At 36.1% G+C, this 10,369-nt stretch overlaps 1 protein-coding gene across 4 annotated transcripts in view; it reads left to right on the plus strand.

Annotated features, from left to right (window-relative positions):
• nuf (rab11 family-interacting protein nuf) overlaps nucleotides 1-10,369 on the plus strand; it is a 76,961-nt gene that overhangs the window by 60,884 nt on the left and 5,708 nt on the right. For 3 of the 4 annotated variants that reach the window (XM_046631520.2, XM_046631521.2, XM_046631523.2), the window contains 4 exons: nucleotides 1,629-1,793; nucleotides 4,612-4,981; nucleotides 6,788-6,936; nucleotides 9,587-9,637. In XM_046631520.2, coding sequence (XP_046487476.1) covers nucleotides 1,629-1,793; nucleotides 4,612-4,981; nucleotides 6,788-6,936; nucleotides 9,587-9,637 — 735 coding nt within the window. The remainder of the gene's footprint in view (nucleotides 1-1,628; nucleotides 1,794-4,611; nucleotides 4,982-6,787; nucleotides 6,937-9,586; nucleotides 9,638-10,369) is intronic. The other variant, XM_046631522.2, reaches the window with a different exon arrangement.

Raw genomic sequence — 10,369 nt, forward strand, 5'->3', positions numbered from 1 at the left:
ATTTTGGTTTACACGGTTATTCGAATTTTCGTCGAAAGGTTTGAAAAAGATTACCGCAATAATGTTGATGAAAATGAACCAATACTAGATTCGGAAAGCCTGAACCTTTATTCGCGTCATTGTGTTTCTCAGAATACAATTTTATGATATTGTGACGAAAGCTGCATTTTCCGCACTTGATAGAGTTGATTCATACTTATTGTTAGTTACACTGAATAATCTAAACTCCGAGAATTCAAACTGATTGGCAAATCAAACGCTCCTCGTATATTTTAAACGCATTACCAGTCCTCAGAGCAAGTATTCTGATTCATTTAGAACTTATTTGTAACATATATTGTATAAGGTATAGCAATACCTGAAATACTTAAGTTCACATCGTGTACCTGTTTACAAATTTAAAAATAATAAATCTCAAATACCTGCCGATGCTAATTCGAAGTAAATCGGTCAAAGATACAACTCGATGACGTTTATTCTATACATATTATTTTCTATATATATCATTTTCTAAAATGATTATTTTTATTGTGAGGATTTTACACATTAAGTGATATAGGTTTATATACACATCTATTTCACTTCGTAATGACTTATGATTCTAACCGAAACAGTGATCCAATTTTGAAGTAGCAACCCGAATCCCTCACAGCTACGTAGTGAATATAAATCAACCTGCCATCTATTTCAGATATTTCTATTTTGGATAGACTCAAATTTGGTGCCTATAACATTCGGCACAGGTACCCGCATGATCTTATACGGAAACAATTGATTCAAATTACAATTGTAAACCTTCGGTTAATTTATGTCATTGTCGGCAATAATTGATTTGTACATGTAACGATTTGTCGGAAGATTGTACTCTCGACTTGTTTTTTTCGTAGAGAAAAATAAAAATAATGCACAGACCATTTACGATCTAATTTTTCATGCAATGTGTATTTTTCACCTTTTCCGAACAATCAGCTTGGTAACGATCACGTGCCGTAATTACGACGAATATTTTTTCCCTTCTCTTTTCGATTCCCGTTAGATAAAAGTCAGTGACGAGGCGTTTTAACTTCGCCACTATCAGTGGTGTCCATTTCGTTACCAATATAGCACATTATCGTAGAAAATAATTAAAGCTGATCGATCGAGCGTATGAAACTTCATATCGACAGATTTAACTCCGTCGGCCATGACGAAGATCATCACGGCCATATGCACAAGAGCGATTTTGAAATCGTGGCCATGTTTTCCTGACGCTGTTTGGCAGACTGCGTATAAGTGGCAGGTTTCCAAAAGAACGATCAAAAATAGTCAACTCGGCAATGTCCTCTCAATCTTGCGGACGGGCAAATTCAAACGGTGAAAAATGTTCCGACGCTTGTTCCAAAACTCGCTCACCAAGCTCAATGAAGTACTGTATATACATATATACGGATATTTATTTGCGTATTAATAAGAATTACACAGAGTATATCGGCAAAGGTTTATTTTTATCTAATCGTAATTAGATTCTTGCATAAGCTGATCGATTTACTAATTTTTCAACCACAGTGACACTTGACAAGCGCAAGTTTGAGTATTGGACATCTTTTCGATCCTCTTGTTCAACTTTTCTTCTTTCACTTTTGTTCCAGGTTCAATTGCTTCAAGAGCAAATGGACGCTTTGGCGGACACCCGCTCTGCAGGCGAGGAACGATACGCCAGGGCGAAACAGGAAAATGCCACCCTACAGGCCAGGGTCCTCATGCTTGAAGAGGCGCAGCGCGACGCCGAGACAAGAGCCGAAGAACGACTTCAGGTGAGAATTCCAAGTCGAATTTAACGAATATAAATTCTATAGCCCGGTCTTCAGGTGCAATGAGAAAATTTCATTTGTTACAGTAACTAGAAAAATTCGGTAAAACAGGTATCGTTAAACAAAACTGTTTGAATATTGTTGGGATTACGAAAAACGAGGTACGCGTAAACATTTTGCGCTATCGTCGATCCTTTTTTGGTAATTGCAACGCAAAATCAGTTTGCGAGGTTTACTCTACTTTTTTAGTTAAACAAGGCTTTAACGTCAATTTATCGTTGCACAAGCATTAAATTTTCGCAACGGTTACAAGAAAATATAGTACCAGTGATCGTAATGAGAAAGAATAGTAACGGATACCAGACTTTCCGGTAACGGCTAGAAAAATAATTTTCATTTTGTACCTAGAACTATATTTTTCCATTTTGATAAGAAATGAAAATAGTCCAGGACTGAGCAGTAACCGGAACTAAAAATTTCTCTCAGTGTGGCAGGTAAAAATCTTAGACCAGTCATTTGAGTTTGGGTAATGAGAGGAGTTTCTTCATCTACGAAGTTATTACTTGTGCGAAACCAGTTATCAGTGTTGAAAACACGATTGTTCCGAATGATATTTGAAAGAAATAGAAAATCGCATAACTTCATCGAAGATTCGTATAGGCTAACATTCATCGATTTGGATATCAAAGGTTGGATGAACTATTGCAATGAAATGCTCCCGTAATTATTATATTGTTTTTAAACGTTTGGCTGATACATTATCCAGTAAATAGATTACGGGATAATGCGAGACGTCCGAAGGTATACATATAGTGGTAGAGGATACATAAGATACGTGATCTATGACGTTGTACGAGTCATACGTGTTACGTAATGGGATTTGCCAACGGTCGATAAGCTTAGAAAAGAAAACTGCACAGGGGAGTTTGAACGTCTTCTCTAATTCTATATTCTCTTTAAAGTAATATATAAGTATACATGGATCGCTCCATGCCAAGTCGAGACTAAACTTCATGCAACTCGGACTTTTTATATAATATTTTCCATCTTCTCGGCAGAGATCTAAGATAGTTTTCTGATGTACCTGAAAGAATTCAAAAAGTCTTGTATATAGTGAACGTTTCTTCTTCAATACGGATGAATTCCGGATATTTACAGAGTATTTTGGCTGCAGTTTATTATATACAAATTAAAAAAGTGAAAATGAAATGAATTATCGGTTAAATCCTAGGTGATTAGGGTTGAACCTGATAATGAGGCCGATCGGCGTGGAATATTTTATACGGATGCGGTTGAAGTATTCATTAAAAAATTAAGAAACTTAAAAAACGGAGATAATTATCGTACCTTCACCTCCGCAGCTTTCTCATAAATCAATCCGTTCTTGCGATTTCGCATGGCGGTGACTTTGATAGAATTCCATAATTAGTTTACGTCAAAACCGATTTGTGGCTGACCCCATTAAATATAAATAGACGCAAGTCTTTATTCTGCACGCATTCGGTAATTCAATTCCATTACGATACGTGGTCTAATTTAATTCCGGTTAAAGATGTATAGGTATAGCTATAGTCAGAATTATCTTTGTGAATCTTTTTTCCTGATTATAAACTAGTTCTGTTCATTCGTTGGGGTGTTCAATCATTTTAACATATTATTCAGCATTAGCTTATCATCCTGTATGTACAGGTAAGCGTCCGAAAAAATACTGCTAATAAAAGTTTAGCAATAGTTGATAGAAAATGTGTTAGTGTTTTGTTCACTGTGGTGTGGAATTTTCGAATTGTTTGGAAATTGCCAAAACTTGTAATGTATTTGAAGACTGATTCGAATGACAAGAATTCCATTTCCTGGAAGCTCCCAATTCTTCGAGAAAATATATGATGTTACTTCATTTCTAAAATCACCTGAATCTAGATATATTTCCTACTTCAGAGTCTACAAATATACATTTTGAAATTCTTCAGAATATTCGATCAGCTCAATTTTTCGTATATTTTACCAGTTTACTCGTATATGCGAGTCCTATTGATTGAACAGAGTCAAAGAACAAATTCAAGTCAAACCTATTAAAGCCATTTTAAGTAATTTTAATCAGCCATATTTTTTTAGTGCTCTACACTTTGATAGACTGCAACGAATGGAAATAAAACGAAATTTTAGATCAAAGGAGTTTGAAATGAACGTCTGGAAAAAATTTAAAGCTAGCGGTGTAATCTTAAATTAAATAACGTCCTATCCCAAATTTCCGAAGTTTGCAATTGTTGAACGTATTTTACTTTACCGAGCTGAACAGTTTACTTTACTGTACTGAATTACTGATACGTTAGGAAGGTCCCTTATAAAATACAAGCGCTGCTCGTTATTTGGTAAGGGACCTTTGGCTACTAACCTAAAAATAATCGATCATGACTCGATTAAATCGATAAAAATACACCAATTAATTGATTATTTCGTAAATTTCAGTACGTAGTCTTAATGTTGGAAAAGTTTTCTGGTGATTTATAATTCCGTTAAAAATATTTTTAAATTTTGGGTAAAAATATTCATATGCGTTTCACTGATTGTATCAAATAGGTACTTAGTAAGTAAGATAATGATAATAATTGATACTTCAATCACGTAAATTGCCATTGTATCGCGTCGTTCATGGGTGTGAAAAACAAAAACCGATCGTGAAGAAAAAATAATCTATTGTACTCGATCAATCGGGAAAAAATAAAGGATTTAATCGAAAATCGATTATTTTCGGTGATTATTAACCAGCACCAAATACGCAACGGCGGAATGTAAAACGTATTTAAAATTTGTTATACCGCAGGCCGAGCAACGACGACACAGGGAGTGGGCCGGGCGTTTGGAGCGAGAGCGTCAGCTCCAGCTTGAAAATTATGCGATAAGACTGCAGGCAGCCGAAGTCGAGAGTACGAATCTTCGCGACGAGGCGGCGCGGTTACGGGAGCAGCTCGAAAAGGCGCGAGCTGACCGCGCCGCCCTTCAGGAGGCTGTCGAGGACGCTCGCCGAGAATCTCAGGAGGCCCAGGAAGCGGAGCGCAAGGCGATCGCCAAGGCGAACGAGGCCCAATCACTGATGCAGGCAGCGCGCGAGGAACTCGTCGCCAGGACTGAGGATCAACACCGACTGGAGGAACTCGTTCAGGAAGTGACGCGGCTCCGAGCTCGGAACAAAAGTTAGTTGCCGCGGTGTCGCGAGACGATTCGCGAGGCGCCGATTTTATTTTTATTTTATTTTTTTCCACCATTTGAAAAACATTTTTCAATCAAGGGGTCAATCACTTTGTAAAAGTTACGGGCACTGTCTACGATTACACGGGTTACACGTGAATACAAATATTGGTAAGATTGTGAAAAGACTGCAAAGATTACAAGAAGATTACACGGATCGCAAAGAGATTGCAAAAATTACCAAGATCCCAGAGACGGCAAAGATTACAAAGATTACTAAAATAATGCAAAGATTTCACGAAGATTACACGGATATGAATTTTGTAAGAGATTACAGAGATTACATGAAATTGCATGACACACGTATACCAGATTGCAACGGTAATTATCACCTTGGTTGTAACGTAGTGGAAAAACAATTTATCGTTGAAGGATATCTCTTAAATGTAATTTTTAAAGATCGCTGTCGTATTTGAAAATTTTTCATTTCAATAACGTGGGGAAAATCTCATTTCTTTACGTTCGTTACCACTCACAATCTGATCTTGACAGCATTTCGTAGAGAACTTGATTTACCACAGTAGCGTCCGTTGCAGACTAGCCAAATTTGTAACTCAATCGATTCAAAAGTAACAATCAAGTCTGGAAAGTCAGTTTTATGTAAAAATACATCTTCGAACATCTTTAGTAAGTATATTATTGATTTGAAAGTAAAAATTTCAGTAACAAATTTGTTGGCAATACAGTTGTTCATAAACACTTGCGTAAAACAAAGTCTGTAGATTGGACTGTTCACACGTCATGAGTCTTGATGAAACATCGATCTCACATCGCAATTCGTTTTTAACCGTTCTTAGTGTTTTTATCAGAAAAAATGACATGTTCCTCGTGTTATTTAAATGGCAATACTTCGAATTCCGAAAGCGATTTTTTAAAATTAGACCTAAGATATATCCTTCGGCGAGGCGAGTCCAACACCCCAGTGGCAGGAAGTTACAGCGCGTCTGGTGTACGCGTATTAAGGTGGACGTAACGCGTGGGCAATACTTGTCCATATTCTTAAATTCCTTTAGTTTATTCGTCGATCAGTGGTGGGCTCAAACCTGATCCTCGCCTACGGAACATCTTAGAAGTCTGAATTACAATATCGCTCGCTCGCCCACGTTCGACGATCGTCTTATTATGATTCTTTGTACTTCTGCAGTCGAACAAATTGTCAATCTATTTTTGCAATACGCTTTCACACGCAGGAGTTGGCAAAACAGTTTTACTTTTACCATTTGTTTTGAGGATTAATTTTTTTTTACGTTTAAAACTTGTTTTTCGATACGGTTTTTACACGCTTACTCGAGTTCTTGAAACTTCTTTAAATGGATACGTGTAACGTCCAGCAAAAATCTGCATAACATAATCAGATTTTTAAAGTTGTAGTGTTCGATTAGCAAAGCTGCTAATTACGATATTTCTTTTGACGTTTTAGCGGCAGTTCGGCGATCATTAAAAGTCTTGAAAAATGTAATCACAGCTTTTCAACGACGCCGCACGGCTCCTTATTTGTCCCCCGGCAGTATTCTTGCGGAAAAAAATACCTGAAAACGCTCGAATGGAATTAAAAAAGAAACTCTCCGCATTACTGTTCACAGCATACTGGAATAATTTTATTTCAGACAACATGATTGAAAAGTTCCAACTTGTTACCACAATATACCGAAAGTGTTAATCGCTAAGTTTCCGAGCTGCGTGACTAGAAATCAACATAGCACAGACTTCTCGTGATTTTAATATCGCTATAAACTTGTCATTCCTTAAAGGTTTGGAAGAATGCCGTGACGAGCTTCAGGCGGCAGCAGCCCTGCAAGCCGGCCGAGAGCTTTTGATGCTGAATCCGATGGTCAAGGAGAATCTCAACGTGGAAGCGAGTCTGGCAGCGGAATTGCGAGAGGGAATGAGTCAAGATCAGGTAATTAACTGCCCTTGCATTTTCAAAAGCTTATTTAGCAGTGACAAAGTTTTTCACCCGTTTCCGACCTTCAATTACGACACTGCCATCAACGAAAACGTTCCTCGAGTTATCGGCTGCCGCAAACCTCGGATAACCACGAACAGAATTTTTTGGTCCCTTGTTTTAACGTGCCAAAAAGGCAACGTATCGCGATATAAAAGTCTGGTCATAGTTCGGAAGACTTGTTCGAATGACACGATTTCCATACACGTAACCGGCGAAAGCTCTGGAATTCCTCTTACATCACAGGAATTAGCGTGGAATGATACAGCGGATAAAAATTTCTGCCAGCCTACTGACTCGATTGGTTTGTTCCAGTACGAACCTGACGATATCACTGATTTTCATATGAAACAAGTTATCAAACTTCTCTTTGACTTGTACCAGTATGTTCGAAGTCCAATCATGTGATATTTTACAGTGACAAACATGAAAACTGACTAAAATTTTGATTGAAGACGAATAATTCATTGAGGGAAAAATCTCAGCTATTCGCGTAGTTTTCCAGTAGTTGATTTATGATTTGTCTAATACAAAATATGATATTTTTTTTCAAGATTTTTGTAATAAAGATAGAAGTTAAGATTCGTTCCAACCCCAAGTCAAGGTTCCGATATATTTCTTTTCTTAATCACCCTGAGAAATAGGCATTTCAATTTTCATTGTCCTAATTAATTATCCGGTTTTGAGCCAAAGTCGAGGAACGTTATTCGCATTATATATGCAAAAAGTTGCATTGTACAAAGTTCGTTATATTCATTGCGTAGATAATGATTATTATATTTAGTAAAAGACACGAACATAGAATATTGCCAATGCTGCAGAAACTTATTCCATAGTTTTTGAATAACGCTTACTTTTTGACCATGATTCATTTGCTTTATTTACAAAAAAAAAAAAAAAAATTTCCTCCCAACCTATGAGTACATTCTGTTGCACTGTACAAATAACACCAATGTAGTGTGCACAGAAAACACCATTGCACATAATTTTGACTTTGAGGAAATAAGGGGACCTACTTGCAGCAAATCCTTGGTACATGCCTTATTATGTATCGTCAAGTTTTTTGCTTTTATAATTATTAATATTACAGGTAATTTGTCTCGTGTTATTCGTACATATCGTTGATAATTTGGTTAGATGTTCAATTATGCGGATATAACACGGCAATGAAGTCATTTAATCATATATATCGGTAGAAATTCAGTTCCATTTATCTTATAATATAATACATCCGATTTATAAAAAAATTTCGAACTCACTAACCTAACATAGTACATACGTATAAGTTTTGACAAAAATCTTCTTCCGAGGACTAGATTATAAACAATAATTGTGAAATTATGTAATATCACGCGTTCAAGTGATTACACGCTGGTACCAATTTGATTTTGTCATATAATATTGTGACAAATTTGTAACAATTTATCTTTTTTTTGTTAATTTTTTTTATTTTATTTATTTATTTTTTTTTTTTGTAATGTATTTCTGATTAAATTGTTTTTTACTTATCTGATATCGCTTGTTATGCTTTTATTTAGAAGCATCAGTGCTTTTTCGGGGCTGGTAGCGGCACTTGTTTAATTAAATGATTACCTTCGATAAGCTTTTGAGAATCATCGTCCTGTCGCGATCATCAAAAATTCACTCAAGATCAAGAAATTATTAATTATTATTTTATCATTATTTTGAATGAGTTAAAATTTTTCGATGCATACAATTTGTCAATAACACATTTTTTTTCTTGTGTCCAAGGCTGTCTTGTGATTTTTCGAATCATGAGCATCCTATCTGAGAGTGCATCTCGTCATTGGTGAAAGCACTAGAAATATCATACAAAATTCTCCGACTAGCGACGCGATGACGAGCTTTCACTTGTATGTCACTTTTTAGTTCGACATTTTCTCACTTTCTAGTTCAATATTTCATATAGTCAATCCTCTTTTTTCGGTGTAAATTTATTTTTTCTTTTTTTGATTCGTTACTACCGGCCCTGTTATTCGTACACACCTCGTTGCCAGTCGTCTTAAATCCATATTTCGACCATCATTACTCCCAATCTATTGTTAATCCGATAACATACGATCCTTGATACCATTGTCCGTGAAAAAAAATCAGCCATTGGTAAATTGTGAGCTTTAAGTATCGCTATTTATTACATGAGGGCAAAACGACATAGTGTTAATTTTTACTTCTTTTTTTTTCGATTACATTCCAGCTTGCTTTGCTTTTTACGACATTATAATGCATACTCATTGTAATTTGTAATACATATGTGTATGTAATATATACGTATATGTATGTTAAGAGCTGTGCGTACGCCTGTATTGTTTACCTTTGATTACGCGAAAGATCTGTATTAGACAATAATAGCTGTACGAATCGTGACGCAGTATTCCGTATTGATTTGTGTTGTATTTTTAAAAATACTCTTATTAATTGAATCCAATTTTGAAATCGTTTGACGTTTAGCAGCATGTGATCACCGCCAGTAAATAATCCCGTTGCATTTATACCCTTATCGTTATTTCGTCTCGTACTTGTACACCTGTGTTTCTACGGTAAAAATTAGGCATTCGATTTATTTGTTTTCTTTTTTCACATACAGACGGACGGACAGTCGCACGCTGGTCACGGCGAGTCCTGCACTGTTTCCGAGGTAAAATAATCACTCTTACATGCAATATAACGTGAAAGAATTAAAGCTCTTCTTCCGTTTTCTCTATTATATGCTTCCATGCTTCGATAACTTTATGAAATCTGGTGCATACTAATCACTCACAGCTTGCCCTATTCCGTATCGATAATCTTCAGATATTCGTGCATGATAAGATTCTCAAATAATAATAAGAAGTCCTCAAATTCAACCGAATCTTTTCTGCGTACGTTATACAGAATTGGGCAAAGCCGGAATTCTTTTTTGGGCAGAATGCTGAACGAATATTGGGAATATTGTTTACCGCTCTGTGTTACTCCTTCTGGAATCGAAGCCTCCACCCTCACTTTGCATGGTCATGGTGCATGGTATTTTAAGCCCGTATGTCGCGGATCCGAATAAACCTGTCCAAGCATTTCTTACACACCCTGCGAATTTATATAATGGTGTTCCTTGATTTACCGATTACCAATATTAATTTTTAACACTTGTATACCGTATTGACACCAAAACCTTGACTGTATTCCTCTTGATACATACATAACACTTTGAATATTGCTCTGGACCGTCATCTCATTGTAAATCACTATCCATATATTTCAGCAAAGTTCTGTTGTGTGACATATGAAGACCGAAAACCTTACTTCTAATACTAACACCTTTTCGAAAATTTTTTGATTTGTTGTAATGATTAGTAATAAAAAAATAACGCTTTTGTATACATACGATATTTTT

The sequence above is a fragment of the Neodiprion pinetum genome, chromosome 6, assembly GCF_021155775.2.
Source record: "Neodiprion pinetum isolate iyNeoPine1 chromosome 6, iyNeoPine1.2, whole genome shotgun sequence".
Classification (NCBI taxonomy): Eukaryota; Metazoa; Arthropoda; class Insecta; order Hymenoptera; family Diprionidae; genus Neodiprion; species Neodiprion pinetum.